This window comes from Harmonia axyridis, chromosome 1 (genome assembly GCF_914767665.1).
Source record: "Harmonia axyridis chromosome 1, icHarAxyr1.1, whole genome shotgun sequence".
In the NCBI taxonomy this organism is placed as follows: Eukaryota; Metazoa; Arthropoda; class Insecta; order Coleoptera; family Coccinellidae; genus Harmonia; species Harmonia axyridis.
The window spans coordinates 82,787,391-82,806,028 of record NC_059501.1 but is presented as its reverse complement, the minus strand read 5'-3'; the positions used below and the strand labels follow the sequence as shown (position 1 = coordinate 82,806,028).

The 18,638-nt window shown below is 38.2% G+C and overlaps 1 protein-coding gene across 1 annotated transcript in view; it reads right to left on the bottom strand.

Annotated features, from left to right (window-relative positions):
• Window positions 1-216: 216 nt before the first annotated feature.
• The window catches only part of LOC123683404 (cytochrome P450 4C1-like), a 39,303-nt gene continuing 20,881 nt past the window's right edge, over window positions 217-18,638 (bottom strand). Inside the window, exons 9-12 of the mRNA XM_045622425.1 lie at window positions 5,783-5,851; window positions 4,681-4,849; window positions 2,262-2,441; window positions 217-444 (exon numbers count right to left, since the gene is read on the bottom strand). Of these exons, the coding sequence (XP_045478381.1) occupies window positions 284-444; window positions 2,262-2,441; window positions 4,681-4,849; window positions 5,783-5,851 (579 nt within the window). The 3' untranslated portion in view covers window positions 217-283. The remainder of the gene's footprint in view (window positions 445-2,261; window positions 2,442-4,680; window positions 4,850-5,782; window positions 5,852-18,638) is intronic.

Below are 18,638 nucleotides of genomic sequence, written 5' to 3'. Positions count from 1 at the left end.
ATCTTGAAGTTTACACGAATTGCTTATTACTTATCTGATCCATTTCGTGTCACGCATGAGAATAATATGTCTACCTACATCGTAAATTTCCCTTATAATAATAATCTTAAGTACCTACCTTCAAGGTTGAACCTTTTACCTACCCCAATGAAATATCGTTTAGGAAACCATGAACAGATTGGAGTAGTATCAACTAACCAGTGATTAAAACTCAGATTGACTAGATTATTTATTAACAGCCAGTATGACAACATTACACCATAAATTAAATGAACACTTAAAACTAATTTCTGGGCTCCAGGGATATAAATATTCCTTCTTGTGGCTTAAGGATTATATCCCCGTAGAATTTCATATCTTCTGGTTTGAGCTTGGATTTTATTTTGTACTTTCTCAAGATTGCCGTCAGCATGGTTTTTGTGTTTCTGATGGCGAATTTCTGACCTGAAAATTCAATTTAATTAATTGGTTGATTTCATTCTTACGAATAATAGCATTGAGAATCTAATTTAGGGAGATGCTGGAAGTGATGCATGATCAATTTTACGAAAATTCTAAACAATGTTGAAGCAATCTTTTCATAATTTCAGAGTCATTCATATTGTTATCCTCAATTAGATCATAATAATTCAACTGCTATAAGCCATATGTATTTGAAGAATAATGTATGTCTCAGAAGTTTTGGCAAAAATTTCAACTGTTCGAAATAGTTTGAAAAATTACAAATATCGAGTCGTTTAAAAAAAAATTGAACATAGCCGTACAAATCTGCTTCCGCCGTTTTTTTCCCGAAATTCAAGGTTTTTTGTGAAAGACTGGTAATACATTTATGATTCAAAGTATTGTCCATTGCTGGTCACTACTTTCTCCCATCTTTCGAGCATCGTACGACTTCCACGTTAAAAAAACCTGGTCAAGACCGGAAAAGCTGGTCAGCCAGGGCGTGTGCCATCGATCGGAACTAGTGATAGTCCGAGGGAGCAACGTCTGAAGATTACGGCGACTGGGGTAGGACTTCCCATTTCCAAGCATGTCTCCAAGTATGTCTTGACCACTTTCACATTGTATTGCATCCGTTTGTCTTTCAATGCTCGGCTCAAACACATCAATTGAATTTGATAACGATCACAGGTGATTGTTTCAGTCGGTTTTAATAATTCATAATACACTACGCCGAGCTGGTCCCACCAAATACTGAGCATGACCATGGAACTGTGAATATTAGGTTTGGGCGTCGACGTGAAAGCATGGCCGGGAGATCCCCATGATTTTCTGCGCTTGAGATATTCGTTATTCACCTACTTTTCGTCTTCAGTCACAATACGTTGCAAAAATCCTTTCCGTTTTTGCCTTGCAAGCAGGTGCTAACAAGCAAACAAACGGCGTTCAATATCTCTCGGCTTCAACTCGTACGGCAACCAATTTCTTTGTTTCTGAATAATTTCCATGACTCTCAGGTGTTTTGAAATGGTTGGTTGAGTCACTCCCAATGATCCTGCCAATTCTTTTTGCGTTTGACAAGAGAGTTTTGATCAAGAAATGCCTCCAATTCTGCATCTTCGAAAACCTTCTCTCTTCTATCGCCATACTGGACTTCGAGGTCAAAATCATCGTTCTTGAAGAGTTTAGACCACTTTCGGCACGTTTTTTCACGAATAGCGGCCTCACCATAGGTATTTCATAGCATTCGATGAGCCTCAGCCGCATATTTCTTCATATTGAAGCAGAAAATTTAAGCCTTCCGCAAATGACGAGAATTTGGCTTGCAAGCTGACATGCTTAATTGAGAATAACTTTATGATGCACACAAAAATCGACTAATATTTCGATGGTGTTATGTTTACAAATATTTAAGCTTATTGTATGACATATACGATCTATTTTTCGACTACCATTTACCGCTACAGCCATTGCAGAACGGCGGAAGCAAAGTTGTACACCTAATAGATTCAGCTCTTTATTATGCAGTATAGTTAAGATGAAATAAAATGGAAAGATAATCAATCGACCAGTAACCAGTAAAAATAATATAGAATATTTTATATTCTTAGGTTGGCATCTTCGAGAGTAGTAACCATCAATAACGAACCAAATATACAGTTTTCTCTGAGCACATTGACCGACACTACAAATGATTTATAGGCAACTGTCACTGATGACAGATAATCATGGATGCCAACCTAAAAACAACAAAAACGTTCTCTATGACCCCAACCACCGAATTGGAGTTTAGTCATAGAGTTGAATGAATGAAAACTTACCAATGCAGTTTCTGGGCCCTGCACTGAACGGAATATGAGCATAGGGGTTCCTCTTGGCAACGTTTTCCGGCAAAAAGCGATCAGGATCGAAGCGGAAGGGATCTGGAAACTGCTCTGGGTCCTTGTGGACGTTGGTAATGTGGATGGCCACGCAAACACCGGCTGGTATTATCGTTCCCTCTGTAATGAAGATATGGCTGATTAACAGAGTGGCCTTCGTTACAACTATTGCAGTGCTGAGCACCATCGTGCTCAGATCGCATGTACAACACCGCAAGAGGAGGTTTTTGCGCCTCAGTATCAGATGTAATGTTCTGTTGTGAGAGGCAACAGATAATCTGATTTAATTAACAAAGGGACCCGGCAATCTGGACTTGAGGGAATGGCCGAAGTTTGTTGTTGGGTGTTCCGACTATTAGACGTCTTGGAACATGCTTGTTGCGAATACGTTGGGACTAATTTAATTTTGGGTGATAACGTTCAATGGTCATTGATTATTTGGGTCTTCACTCGAGTGATATCAGTAAACATTCGATTATCTACACATAGGGTAAAACAGGGAGAGATGATTCAATTCGATAATTCGCGTTTTTGGGACACACAGCGCCAGTTGACCAAGGCAGGTGCATACAGACGGTTTACTCTTGCTGTTCGAAAAAAATCATGTTGAAAGTGAGATATACTTACAAGATATTTGGTGATATATAATTGATAAGTACCTAAAAAGATTGCAAGGTGATCCACTATTAATTAGAAATATGCTAAAAGTCGACGTTCTGACGAATTCAGTTTGAAGTTGGGTTATTATAAAAGCTATATTCACTAAGCTAACTCTATCTAATTTCTTGTAACATAAACAGGTGCGTCATCTATCCCATGGGTTTTGGGATAGATGGACGCATGATATTTCGGGACACAGATGACGCATAATAGTTTTTTATTTTCAGACCCAAAATACCGACGTTTTACACTATTTTCAAGAAGAAATTCCACTTTGAGCATTTGAAAGGCCAAAGATTTATCCATGTACCGAGCTGAAGGTTTGAACAAAGAAGGGTACAAAAATATTTTGAGCTTTTGTCTGCACATCAGAAAAAATATACCCAAGAAGTTGATGACAAACAACCTTGCTAGAATAAAACGTGTAAAACGACGTTTGGTAAGTTCTTCCTCTGAAGTAAATGTTGCAATGGAAAATGATTCCATAGACGAAGAAACTTTTGACGAAAATGAATGCTTAGTTTACTTGGAGTGCTACGAAAATAACAAATCTACAGTGGAATGAACTCAGTACGTGGAGTGACGCAGGTGGCTTTATGACACGTGCAAATCCTTTAAAAACTACTATATGTCCTGTGGAAATGAAACAATTGCCAAAAAGTTATATTGAGTCCCTTGAGCAATCTTTCCCAAACCCAATGCGTCGTCTCACCCATGGGATGCGGGAGAGATTGCCAAAATCAAAATTTTGTATTTTATTTTATTTTAGAAAAATGTTTGAGTTTTTTTCATGTTGATGTTATAATATAAAAGATCAATAACCAAAGATTTATTTATGATTTTAGGACCACGATCAGTTCAAGACAGTAGATTTCCGGCGAATTTTTCAGAAGGTGTGGCATCTCTCCCTGTTTTCCTATATTTCTTATAAATTGAATTCGAAGTGAGCCTACCCTTTGCATCTTTTTTGTGCTGAACACTGTTTTAAAAATATCTTCAGAAACTGTAATTCATTTTAACGTATCTTAATTCGATCTTCACTGGGGATATGATTTATCTACAATTTATATACTAACTGACAAAGAAACTGCAACACCGAGAAGGAGCTGTTTAAATTTTAAATTGTTTTTGGTAAAACATAGATAGTATAGCAAACAGTTTATGATTGAAATTTGAAGGAAAAAAACGAAGGGTTTACCATTTTCCCCAATAAATTTGTTAATTATGTGTTTGTCCACCGTGATTATCTATACACTCCCCAACACGTATCGGCATTGATGCAATAAGATGGTCTATTTCTTCTTGAGGGATATCATCCCAAGCTATCTTCATGTCTTAGAGCCGTCAAAGTCTGTGGGGACTGGGGTAAATTTCGAAACCTTCTACCCATGATGTCCTAAATATGGTCTATGGGCGAAAGATCGGGGGATCTGGGTGGCCATGGAAAAAGATCCATATGGGTCGCTTCGAAAAAGCTTAAACTAACTCTGGCAACATAAAGTCCGGCATTATCTTGATGAAATTTTGGATTCTCGAGCCGGTTAAGGTAAGGGAGAACATATGGCACCACTATTTCTTGAAGGTAACGCAGCGCTATCATGTTGTAATTCAATACACATTGAATCTATGAATTTTTCATTTTGATAGCATTCAATATTCTCTCATAATTAAATGGGAAATGAGAAACTAGACTAATTACCAATTTCTGTGTCTTCCTCCAAACGTCTCATTATGTATGGTACAACACTGTATATCCTCAAAGTCTCTTTCATTACTCTCTCCATATACTGCATTTTTGCAATATCCTCAGGCATTATTGGTCTTTCTTCACCATGGAATACCGAATCTATCTCTTCGTAAACTCTTTCCTGAAATATGAAAAAATTTTGAATATATGCTAATTAAAAAATAAAACTTGCATGTGAGGAATAAATTCAAGCAATCTCAAGAGTATTCCAAGCTACTCAAAAAGTCTCGAAATGGCACCTCCAGTGCTGTTTTTTTGCTCGTTAGTATCGAGCTTCAAAAATTAGTCTTCAACGACAACGTACTAATTTGAATGACAATTTATTTGTTTGGATTCCAAACACTGACAGGAGAACTAAAATAGCGGTGTGTGACGTCATCCCTAATAGAGCGTATTGACGAATAAAGTCAAATTCAAAAAAAAGTTGCAATTTGAGCTAAAAATCTTCCTGCTGCACGTCAGTACATTCCTAACTAACCAAAATTTCAGCGTGAATCACTGATGAGGAAGAAATAACGTTTTAAGCTCCACACCCACCTCAAAACTCTGGTAAAAACACGAAAGACCACCGATGTTATTAAAAAAAGTTTCCTGAAAACCCTGACGTTCCTATCAAATTTCTGTCTTACCAACCTAACGACGTTAACATCAAACGAGTCCACTCCGTTCATATTAATCCCCTGATATTTTCTCATAACGGCAAAAATTCACGTGGATTTTTCTTTTTTCATTAAGAAGGACCCCCCAGATCCGACCGGGTACTTCCAAACTTGCCGGCTCATGGGAGAATTATTACGGAATTTGATACAGAGTGGGAATGCGAGAACTTTAAGGCGCTTACGAGATCGCAAGAACTGGAATAACCAACCCCCTCTCCCCCTCTACCAACCCTTTCACCCTCTCGGATTGGAAACTGCGAACGATGGTGGGGATTGTAATTGCTGGGGCTCAATTTATAATGAACAAGATAATTTATTCATTGAGATGCACATAGCCGCATATAAATCTGACTTAGAATTCGACGTTTTGTTACAGTCTGAGAATTTCCACCTACCTGAATTTCGGGGTAATTTCCTAGTACGAATAGGTTCCAGAGGACTGACGAGGTCGTTGTGTCGTGTCCCTGAAAAAGAAAATATGAAGTTTCAATAAAAGTAATAATTTTTAAATCATTCAAAATTAAACAAATAAAATTTTATAAGCAATCAAACAGAATAGAATTGAATGAAAATTATAAGATAACCTTTCACTATTAGATAATAAATTAAAAATATATATTCTTGCTGTGAAAATACTGCAGGAGTATTGAAATTCTGATTTAATCCTTGTTGAATCCCTCGTACTCGAAGTCTTAATCAGGGTGTTTTGGAGTATAGATGGTTTTTTATGTCTTATTTATATAACTATTATTGAGTAACTTGAAGTTAATACATATGAACAACAGGCAACTCAGAATAGATATGTGGATAGAAAGGATTCCATAGGTTTTAAGTTGAAAATTATTCATATCATCTTCGTCTGTGCTGTAAAAAATTCAATGAATTTAATAAAGGATAACCCCATAGAACAACCTTATCGTTGAGGTGGTTAAACACAGTGAAATAGTAAACTAGTGAGATCATCTGCGAATATTACTAGCTAATTATTCAAAGAAACAAATAAATGGGTCTTGATATATTCAGGTCAGTCATCAATAAAAATGAAAGAGAATAAGAGTCACAAGACCGAGCCCTGAAGTACACCCTCTTTTTTCAGGTTACTTAGCTAAGCTATGTTGTCCAACTCGAGCGGACAACCATTGATTGATTGGTTATAAAACTTTGAATCCATTCATTGAAAACGCCCCTGAAACGCAATTAGAACAATTGATTGACTACGAAGTAGACTTCAGAAATCGAATAATAATCCCATCACAAAAAGTCCATCTTCCAAACAACTGTACACTAAGCTCACAAGATCATATGCCGCCCTCTCAGAAACCATGAAGTCAGTTCGTAATGGATGAAGATTTATTAAAGTATATCTGGTCAAAAACTATTCTATCGATCATTTTAGATGAATAATTCAGTGAGGAAACGGAACGGTAATTACTGATGTCATTATAGCACCTTTTTTGTGGATAGGAATGATCCAAGCCTTCTTAAGCAGAGAAGGAATCCTATAGAACCTAAGATGATAGAAACTCTTTTTTTTTTTCTTATTTCACAACAAGTACGTGTATTTTATACTAATTACATTAGGTTAGATTATGTTTTTATTATATTATTTAAGTCGATTCTTGGCGCCAAACCGATAAGTACGGTCGTGTCAAGAAAGCGATAATTAGTGGAAAAGTGAGTAAATTTGAAAAGACTTGTGTGGAGAAGTGAGAGAAAGGTGGAATTCTCAGGTGGTGATAAAGGCAGTTGATGAGATATTTCATAGTAAGAATATAAAGAAGGAAAATATAGACTTAAAAGATTGAGGTTAAAATAAACTAAACAATAACAGAGATTGAAATCATAGGTTTTCTGCAACTGAAGCGCTAGCGAGAGTATCGGGTCGGGACCTGAATCGAGTAGGGGACCGGCGGCGGCGCAACCGTGCTCTCGACGCACAGAGGTAGCGGAACGAGATTTGTGAATTCTGAAGAGAGTGTTGTAACTCTCTAATGAACAAGGGCGATTTCAAAAGAAGTAGAAGTGAAGAAGAAGAGGAAGATATTTTCGCAAAGTCAAAAAAGGTAATAAGGTCACCCAATATCAAAAATAAGGGAAAAGATATGGAAGTCGAGAGTTTGAAGGCAATGTTTGAGAATATGATGGAGCAGATGAAATTGGAGATGCGAAGAAATACGGAGGAAGTAAAATTAGAGATGAATAAATTGAGGAAGGAAATGCAGGTTAGGGAAAGTCAGTGGGAAAATGAAAAGAGAGAACTAGAAAGTAGAATAAGGAATTTGGAGGATAAAGTAGACCGAGAAGAAAGAATGAAAAGGAAGAATAATATAGTTGTGAAAAAATTAAAAACAAGTGATGGAAATGAAAGGGAAAAGATCGAAAAATTCATCAATGAGGAGCTGAAGATAAAGGTAAACATAGCTAAGGCATACAAAATAAATCGAGGAAAGGAAAATGAAATGATAGTTGCTGAAGTTGAAAGCTGGGAACAGAAACAGAATATAATGAGAAAGAAACAAATGTTAAAGGGAAAAGATATCTTTATTGATAACGATCTGACAGCGAAGGAGAGGAAGATACAAAATCAGATTGTGGAAATAAGCAAGGAGGAGAAGAAAAGAGGGAAGAATGTGAGGGTTGGATACAGAAAATTGTTCATAGAAGAGAAGGTTTTTGTATGGGATGAAAGAGAACAAGGTGTAAAGGAACAAGAAGTTCTGAAGAAATCTGACCTGGGTCAGAGTTCAAAAAACCAATAGGGATAGATAAAGGACGGCTGATTATTAAGATGGAGACAAAGCGAGGAAAGGAATATGAGTATAGGAAAACACAAATGGAAGAAATGAGTAAAGAAACTAGAGAAGTAAAAGAGAAAAAAGGGAGAGATAACTGGAAGTTGGCAACCTGGAATGTGAGAGGTATAAAAGGCAGAGAGGACGAGCTAATACAGGAATTGGAGAGGTATCAGATAAAAATATTAACGGTGACAGAAACAAAGAAGAAAGGAATAGGAGAGCAAGTGATGAGGGGTGATCATTTAATGATTTACGGAGGAGTGAAATATGAACAACATGGAGCGGCAGGCGTGGGATGCATAATTGACAAGAATTGGAGAAAATATGTGGAACACTGGCAGGTATATTCGGAGAGACTATTGAAGGTACGTCTGAGGAGAGAAAAATCCGAGTTGTGGAACATAATAGTAGCATATGGACCAAATGAAGACGCAAAGGTGGAGGATAAGAACAAATTTTGGGAAGAATTGAACATGGTAACAGAGGAATGCAGGGGAAAAATCGTGGTGTGTGGAGATTTTAATAGCAGGGTTGGAATAGGAGGAGGAAGAGATGGGATCGTCGGTAAATATGGAGAAACAAAGAAAACGAACAACGGAGAAAGACTTATAGAGTACTGCAGGATGAATAATATGATAGTTTCGAATACATTCTTTGAGCATAAAGATGTACATAGGTACACAAGGCATGGACATAACGTTGACGATAGATCAATAATAGATTACTTCTTAGTAGAAAGAGATAATAGAAGGGACATCGCAGATGTAAGAGTGCACAGGGGAGCGGAAATAGGAAGTGACCATTATATGCTTGTAGCAAAGATAATGAGTGAAGGAAAAGAGAAGGTCGAACATTGGCAACTTAATGAAGGATATGAAAATATAAAAAGCTATAAACTGAGAGAAATGAGTGTAGCAGAAGAATACAGGAAAGATGTAGAAGAGAATATGACTAGGGTGGAAATAGGAGTTGAGGAGGGAGTGGAGGAAGTATGGGGAAGGTTCAAGAATATACTAATGGAATCAGCAAAAAGAGTGTGTGGTAGTGTTAAAATTGGGAGAAACAGAAGGGGCACAGCCTGGTGGAGTGACAACTTGAAGAGACAAATCAAAATGAAGAAAATATTGTGGAAGGAATATCTAAAGAATAGAAATGCATGTAATTATCGGAAATATAAAGAACAAAGGAAGAGAGTTAAGCAAGTAACATTGGAAGAAAAGGAGAAAACATGGAGAGATTTTGGAGAGAGAATGGAGAAAAATTACACGGAAAATAGAAAGCTTTTTTACAGAGTCATGAAAAATATGAGGAAGGGGGAGAAGGTTGACAATACATCGATCAAGTGTAAAAGAAACAGATTGCTTGTGGGAGAGAAGGAAATAATGGAAAGATGGAAGGAACACTTCATTGAATTACTGAAGGGAAATGAAGTCAAAAAAGAAGATACACAAAAAAAAGATAAGCGATGGGAGGACGACGGGGAAGACTTGATAAGCATTGAAGAGGTTAAGGTAGCTCTCAGAAGAGTCAAGAATGGAAAAGCTGCAGGATACGATAGAATTACACCGGAAATGATGAAGAACATGGGAGAAAAAGGTATAAATGTATTCAGGGAAATATGTCAGAAAGCATGGAATTCGAAAGAAATACCACAAGATTGGAAAATGGCGATGATAGTACCAGCTTACAAGAATGGGGACAGAAAGAAATGTGATAATTATAGAGGTATAAACTTGCTATGTACAGCTCTCAAAGTATACGAAGCGATATTGGAGAGTAGACTAAAAATAAGCACAGAGGACACACTAGATAAAGCTCAGAGTGGGTTTATGAGAGGGAGAAGTGTACAAGACCACATTTTCACTCTGAAACAGACCATTCATAAGATGAAAAGAAGTGGAAGAAAGGCTTATTTTGTATTTATAGATCTGGTGAAAGCTTTTGACAGGGTTAGTAGATCGAAAATGTGGGATATATTGAAAACAAGAGGGATAAACAGAAATTTGGTGGAGTCTATTAAAAGTATTTATTGTGAAAGCTTGAACTGTGTTATTGTCAGAAATATGAAGTCGGAGTTATTTGAGACAAAGGAGGGACTGAGGCAGGGTGGAGTGCTGAGTCCGACATTGTTTATACTGTTTTTGGATGAGATAATCAGAGAAGCAAAGGAGAGAACAGAGAAGCTTACAATTGGTTTTAAGAACTTAAGAAGAGTTGTAATATCAGAATGTGCCTTTGCGGATGACATCGTATTGATGGCGGGAACAAGGAGGAGTATACAGGGAAATTTGGATATATGGAATGGAATACTGAGAAAATATGGGATGGAAATAAATAGAAGAAAGACAAAAGTGATGGAAGTGAACGATGAACGGGAGGATGATTGGAGATTGGAAATTGAGGGAGAGGAAGTTGAAAAGGTGAAATGTTTCAGATATTTAGGAGTGAACATAGAAAATACGGGAAGCCAAGACAGGGAGATTAACGAGAGAATTGAAAAAGCCGGCAGATTATACCACACAATTAATAGGAAATTCCTAAGAAGAACTGAAGTCGAAGAGAAAACTAAAATGACCGTGTTTAAGTCGATATTCAGACCTGTTCTGTCGTATGGATGTGAAACTTGGAACACAACAAGGAGAATGAGGAGTAAACTACAGGCAGTAGAAATGAAATTTTTGAGAGGAGTGAAGGGGGTTACAAGGATGGACAGAAGGAGAAATGACGACATAAGAGGTGAATTGGGGATAAAATCATTGGAAAGGTTTGTGGGTGAGAGGCAGTTGGGATGGTGGGGACACTTACATCGTATGGAGGAGGAGAGACCAATCAAACAAATATGGGAGGCAAAAGTCGACAAAAAGGCAAAAAGGGGGAGACCGCAACAAACATGGGAGGATATGGTAGAGGAGGAAATAAAGAAAAGAGGGAAAAGCGTCAGGGAAGCTGAGATGATGACATCAAATAGGACAGAATGGAAGAAATTCATTGAATCAAATTAGAATTATTCTTAAGTTATTGTTAAGTTGGAAAATGTAGATAATGAAACCCATACACCGAAAGGTATCAAATGGGATACAGATTATATATATATATATTTAAGTCGTGAGATCAACTACAGTAGTTTGAATCATTAGTTGTTCAAGTGATTTCCGTAATTGTTGTTAATTTGTCTGACTCTTCTACTAAAAACCGATTCAGGAGAAAATTTCAATGAGGTTTGACTTGAACTGGGATCTTTCAGGCTAAACTTCAAACTAACGTTTTCATACCATTATTTTTTGATTTGGACTCAACATATTTGAAAAGTTCAGTACAGCAAAACAAATCAATAATTTCTTCACAATATTCGGGAAAAACAGATTTAAAATCTCATACGGAGGTACTAAAATGTTTTTGTGAAATATAACCTTGAAAGCATACCTCTACCATAGGGGGGTTACTTCTCAAGATCTGTTGCTCCATAAGAGACATTTGAAAGAATCAATATTTGTGATCGAAGAATAAGGTGAAGAATTGTGGAGCACTGAATCTGAGACACTCTAGTAATAGAAAAATAACTCAAGACGACAGGATTCTGTTTGTGTGAAAAAGGTTCGAATGATTTTCTCAATGACCAAGAATATGAAGACTGAAATGACCACAATTCTGTAGCTGAGGGAAGAAAAAAATTCCTTGGCCATTTATAAAGTATGAGCATTCAAATCCAAAGTAATTATTCACCGTTTTTCCCCCTCAGAGAAAATCCTGCTTCCTCAAATTCCATTCCATAAACAACCTCTTCCCATCAATATAAAATGCAGAACAAACAAAACCACCAACTCAATTCTCGAAATCTCCCCCCAAAGTCCACCAAATTTCCATCTCCCACCCAAATCCCATCAATTGGAGATTTTAATTGAACCCAACATGGAACAAATTCCTTTGTCGGAAGAAAAAAAAAAGATGTGTAGGGGCCGGAGAGTCCAGAGGGACAGAAGGAAGAGTTCCCGGGCGTCCAGATAGAACCGTAAACTTTTTTGGAAGATCTAGCCTAACCTAATCTTGAAGGCCCCAATTTGAAACGCACCTGATTGAAATTTTGTAGTTTTGTGCATAGAAGTACTAAAGCTTCTAGGTATTCTGGGTGACAAGAGGCATACCTCCACCTTAGAGGGATGGGGGTTACAAGAGCTATTGCTCCATCAAGAGATATTTAAAAGAAAAATATTTTTGATCGAAGAATAAGGTGGAGAATTATGGACCATTAATTCTGAGACATCCTTAACATTAGTTATAGAAAAATAACTCAAGACGAAAGGAGGCTGTCTGGGTAAAAAATGTTGAAATATTTTTTCTCAATGACCCAAAATATGAAGACTAATGTGACCACAATTCTGCTGCTGAGGGAGGACAAAATTTCCTTGGCCATTTATAAAGAATGAGCATTCCGATCCAAAGTAATTATTCTCCGTTTTTCCGCTTTGAGAAAATCCTTCTTTCTCAAATTCCATTCCATAAACAACCTCTTCCCATCAATATAAAATGCAGAACAAACAAAACCACCAACTCAATTCTCGAAATCTCCCCCCAAAGTCCACCAAATTTCCATCTCCCACCCAAATCCCATCAATTGGAGATTTTAATTGAACCCAACATGGAACAAATTCCTTTGTCGGAAGAAAAAAAAAAGATGTGTAGGGGCCGGAGAGGCCAGAGGGGCGGAGAGAAGACTTCCCGGGCCTCTAGATAGAACCATAAACCTTTTCGGAAGATCTTACCTAACCTAATCTTGAAGGCCCCAATGTGAAAGGCACCTGATTGAAATTTTGATGTTTTGTTCACAGAAGTATTGAAGCTTCTAGGTATTCTAGGTTACAAGAGACATACCTCCACCTTAGAGGGATGGAGGTTACAAGAGCTGTTGCTCCATCAAGAGATAGTTGAAAGAAAAATATTTTTGATCGAAGAATAAGGTGAAGAATTATAGACCCCTAATTCTGAGACATCCTCAACATTATTTATAGAAAAATAACTCAAGACGATAGGAGTCTGTCTGGGTAAAAAATGTTCAAATATTTTTTCTCAATGACCAAAAATATGAAGACTAAAGTGACCACAATTCTGCAGCTGAGGGAAGAAAAAATTTCCTTGGACATTTATAAAGTATGAGCATTCAGAACCAAAGTGATTATTCTCCGTTTTTCCCCTCCGAGAAAATCCCACTTCCTCAATTCCATTCCATAAACAACCTCTTCCCATCAATATAAAATGCAGAACAAACAAAACCACCAACTCAATTCTCGAAATCTCCCCCCAAAGTCCACCAAATTTCCATCTCCCACCCAAATCCCATCAATTGAAGATTTTAATTGAACCCAACATGGAACAAATTCCTTTGTCGGAAGAAAAAAAAAAAGATGTGTAGGGGCCAGAGAGGCCAGAGGGGCGGAGAGAAGACTTCCTGGGCGTGTAGATAAAACCGTAAACCTTTTCGGAAGATCTAACCTAACCTAATCACGAAGGTCCCAATTTGAAACGCACCTGATTGAAATTTTGTAGTTTTGTGCATAGAAGTACTAAAGCTTCTAGGTATTCTGGGTGACAAGAGGCATACCTCCACCTTAGAGGGATGGGGGTTACAAGAGCTATTGCTCCATCAAGAGATATTTAAAAGAAAAATATTTTTGATCGAAGAATAAGGTGAAGAATTATGGACCACTGATTCTGAGACATCCTTAACATTAGTTACAGAAAAATAACTCAAGACGATAGGAGTCTGTCTGGGTAAAAATTGTAAAACATTTTCATGGCCATTTATAAAGTATGAGCATTCAGATCCAAAGTAATTATTCTCCGTTTTTCCCCTCAGAGAAAATCCTACTTCCTCCAATTCCATTCCATAAACAACCTCTTCCCATCAATATAAAATGCAGAACAAACAAAACCACCAACTCAATTCTCGAAATCTCCCCCCAAAGTCCACCAAATTTCCATCTCCCACCCAAATCCCATCAATTGGAGATTTCAATTGAACCCAACATAACAAATTCTTTTGTCGGCAGAAAAAAAAAGATGTGTAGGGGCCGGAGAGTCCAGAGGGACAAAAGGAAGACTTCCCGGGCGTCCAGATAGAACCGTAAACCTTTTTGGAAGATCTAACCTAACCTAACTTTGAAGGCCCCAATTTGAAACGCACCTGATTGAAATTTTGATGTTTTGTTCATAAAAGTACTAAAGCTTCTAGGTATTCTAGGTTACAAGAGGCATACCTCCACCTTAGAGGCATAGGGGTTACAAGAGCTGTTGCTCCATCAAGGGATATTCAAAAGAAAAATATTTTTGATCGAAGAATAAGGTGAAGAATTATGGACCACTAATTCTGAGACTTCTTCAACATTAGTTATAGAAAAATAACTCAAGACCATAGGAGTCTGTCTGGGTAAAAAATGTTCAAATATTTCTTGTCAATGACCAAAAATATGAAGACTAAGGTGACCACAATTCTGCAGCTGAGGGAAGAAAAAAATTCCTTGGCCATTTATAAAAAATGAGTATTCAAAGCCAAAGTAATTATTCTCCGTTTTTCCCCTCAGAGAAAATCCTACTTCCTCCAATTCCATTCCATAAACAACCTCTTCCCATCAATATAAAATGCAGAACAAACAAAACCACCAACTCAATTCTCGAAATCTCCCCCCAAAGTCCACCAAATTTCCATCTCCCACCCAAATCCCATCAATTGGAGATTTTAATTGAACCCAACATGGAACAAATTCCTTTGTCGGAAGAAAAAAAAAAGATGTGTAGGGGCCAGAGAGGCCAGAGGGGCGGAGAGAAGACTTCCCGGGCGTCTAGATAGAACCGTAAACTTTTTCGGAAGGCGCAGTTTCCAACTTGAATCAATTTACTTGGAACAAAGCCTGACAAGAATCGACTTCGCAACTCCAAGAGACAGATACAAATTCAGGATGGAGTGAGCGAATTGAATCTGGATGTAGCTCGTGGCTTTTTCCGTTCTGCGGGATTGAATGTATGAATTTGAACTCTGGCCCCGTCGGAGATTTATGGACCTGGCTTTCCATGGAGACGCCGTGATGATTCGACCCCAACAAAACAGGGTTTTGGGCCAATAAATTTTTTTTTATAACGCGCCGATGGTAGACGGAAAGGTTGCTGTTTTGTGTTCTTATATTTTATTCGTTGTATTGAATATTGAGTGTTAGAGGGTTGGATGTAGCAAAAACTCGAAGAGACAGGGCTTGTAAATATACTAACTGACGAAGAAACTGCAACACCCAGAGGGAGCTATCAAATTTTGAATAACAAGAAATGGATGATTGAAATTTGGAGATGAAATTGAAGGCTTTACAATTCTTTTCAATGAATTTGTTGATAACGTTTGTCCACCGCGATTATCCATACACTCCCTAACACGTTTCGGCATTGATGCAATGAGATGGTCTATTTCTTCTTGAGGGCTACTATCCCAAGCTACCTGTACTTCATATCTCAGAGCTGCCAAAGTCCGTGGGGGTTGAGGTAAATGTCCAAGCCTTCTACCCATGATGTGCCAAACATGCTCTATGGGCGAAAGATCGGGGGATCTGGGTGGCTATGGCAGAAGATTCACATGGATCGCTTCGAAAAGGTTTAAACTAACTCTGGCAACATGAGGTCTATTACTTCTTGAGGAATTCTCGAGCCGGTTAAGGTAAGGGAGAAGGTGACCTACTAGCGGGTGCGATAGCACTCCACACCATAACGCCTACTATCAGGTGTAAATGACGCTCTAAATCAAACTGAGGTTCACTTCTTCCTCCTCGACGTCGTTTAACCCTTCTTGGGCCATCGATTCTTGATTCTCCTTTGGTGCACATCTCAAGGAGAATCGAGATTCATCAGAAAAGACGATCTGATGCCATGCCACATTCCAATGTTGACGTTTTCTGCAACACTGTAATCGATGCCGGTCATGCTCAACCGTCATAAGGTAACACAAGATGGGGTCGATAATGCTGCTGACTAAAAAAACTTATCCGGCGGTAAACCATTCGGACAGCTACAGTATGGCCTTGTTCTCCCAACCACTCATCGGTCATAGATCGAGTTGTCCTTAATCGGTCTCTATTGGCCATAAGTCTTAGACGAGGATCTTGAACATCATTTGTGCCCCTTCGACGTCCAGTGCCTACTATTCTTCGATTTTGGGCATTATCAAACCACGCTTGACAACATCTCATAACAGTTGTTGGATTTCTCGAAATGACAACCCCGTCGCCCGTAGACCAGTAATTCGACCTCTTCCAAATTCATTTATATGGCGATGAATTCCGCGTACAAGTGCTCTAGGGATTTTAACAACAACCAAACATCGACTTTGGATCTCCTCGAATAGCTGGTTTAAAAAAACTTGCAAAAAACGACTACAATATTTAAGTTACAAAAATTGTTCACATGAAAAAATCTTCAAAATTTTTGTCTCCATATTCAATAATTTACTCCTTGCTGTACCATCTATGTTTTACCAAAAAAAATAATAAATAAAAAGCTCTAGCTGGGTGGTTTGTTTGTCAGTTAATATATAACCTCGAGTATTGGAGTTATTGTTTGGGAGAGGTAGACGTAAGATAGCTTTTAATGCTATGAATAAATATCCCGAAGTGCAAGAAAGCCTGACAAGAATATTCTGTGCCTGAATTTCACTGATCGACCTGTCTGAGTGTTTTCACAAATTCTTATTCGTTGTTGGTTATTGAGGGTGGAAACTTTCAAATGAGACACCCTGTATATTCAAGTATATTCTATTCCAAAAATATGAGATTACCGATCCTCACAGATTCTTGTCGCTACATCCAATCAAGCACAGCTCCCCCGGAACATCGAAATGACCATCCAACTCCTCCCACCAATATCAACCTCGATTCATCAACCCCAAATCCAAAGAAAACCCCGGATGAACCCGTCCTGATGAGGTCCATTGTGATCGGAATGACAAATTACCGGGTATCGTGTAATTCGTGAATGAACGAAATTAATAGGATTACCGACGCTACTCGTTGTCGGCAACCTCCGCGCGGCAATTATCCCTCTCCCAAAATAGTGATGATGAAGTAATATTTCCGCAAGGGTCGAGCCTAGGAAAAAGCGCCCTCTCCCGGCCCAAAATCGGATCCTAACCCGTTCTGAATGCGAAACTATAATTAATGAACGGAGTTCCCCGGGATCTGCTAGCCATAATTCACGGACGGTGCAAGACCTATCTTCAGACAATGTTCGAACGGTGTGTATTGTGCTAAGTTTAAACGTGAATCGGGGAGGTCGGAGGTCGTTGAGTATCCTGTGAACGGTGAATCTGAAAACGGTCTTCCGTTCTGCCTTGTTGGAAGAGAAGGGGAAGAGAGGGAGATCTGGTGCAGTTTGGTAGCGATCGGTGTAATGCTTGGAATGGGGAATTAAATTAGGGGGCATCGTTTGAATATAGATTCAACTAGAATTGCAGGGAAAGATGATTAATTTAGCAATTATTATCCTTCGGCGACTGAAACAATTCTGGAACTTCTAAAAGTCCGGTACTTTCACCTCTAGTTAACTTAATGTATCTGTAAGTGTGAATCAGCTGTCAGCTGCGCGTAAATAGATAATCCCTAGGGTTGCGTTATTCGATGTTTCAATTCAGGGACTTCAACGTGGTATGCGTCAACTTTCACCTTAGATTCTGCTAGTCTGATTTTGGCATTATTGAATGATAATAATTTATCTTTTACTGACACAATTTCTAAAACTTCTAAAAGCCTGGTAGTTTCACCTCTAGTCAACTGAATTTATCTGACAGTGTGAATTCAGCTATCAGCTGCCCGTGAACAGGTAATCTTTAGAAACTTAAGTGCAAAGGTTGCGTTATTCGGCGGTACAACTCAGGGACTTCAAACGTGGCGTTGACTTTCAGCCTAGATACTGCTAGTCCGATTATGTTATTGATGAATAATAATGAATCATTTACTGACAAGATTCTAGAAGAAGCTGATTGAATTAAAATTTTTTGTTTTTGGAAAACATAGATAGTATAGCAAGGAGTAAATGATTGAAATATGGAGAAAAAAACGAAGAGCTTACAATGTTTTTTAATGAATTTTTTAATGATAATATGTTTGCCCTCCGCGATTATTTATACACACCCCAAGACGTCTTGGCATTGATGTAATAAGATGATCTAATTCTTATTGAGGGACACTATACAAGGTAGATGTACTTCATGTCCCCAGAGTCCGTGAGGGCTGGGGTAAATTTCCAAGCCTTCTACCCATGATGTTCCAAACATGCTCTATGGGCAAAAGATCGGGGGATCTGGGCGGCCATGGCAAAAGATTCACATGAGTCACTTCGAAAAAGTTTAAACTAATTCTGGCAACATGAAGTCGGGCATTATCTTGCTGAAATATTAGATTCTCGATCGGTTAAGTGAAGGAGAACATAT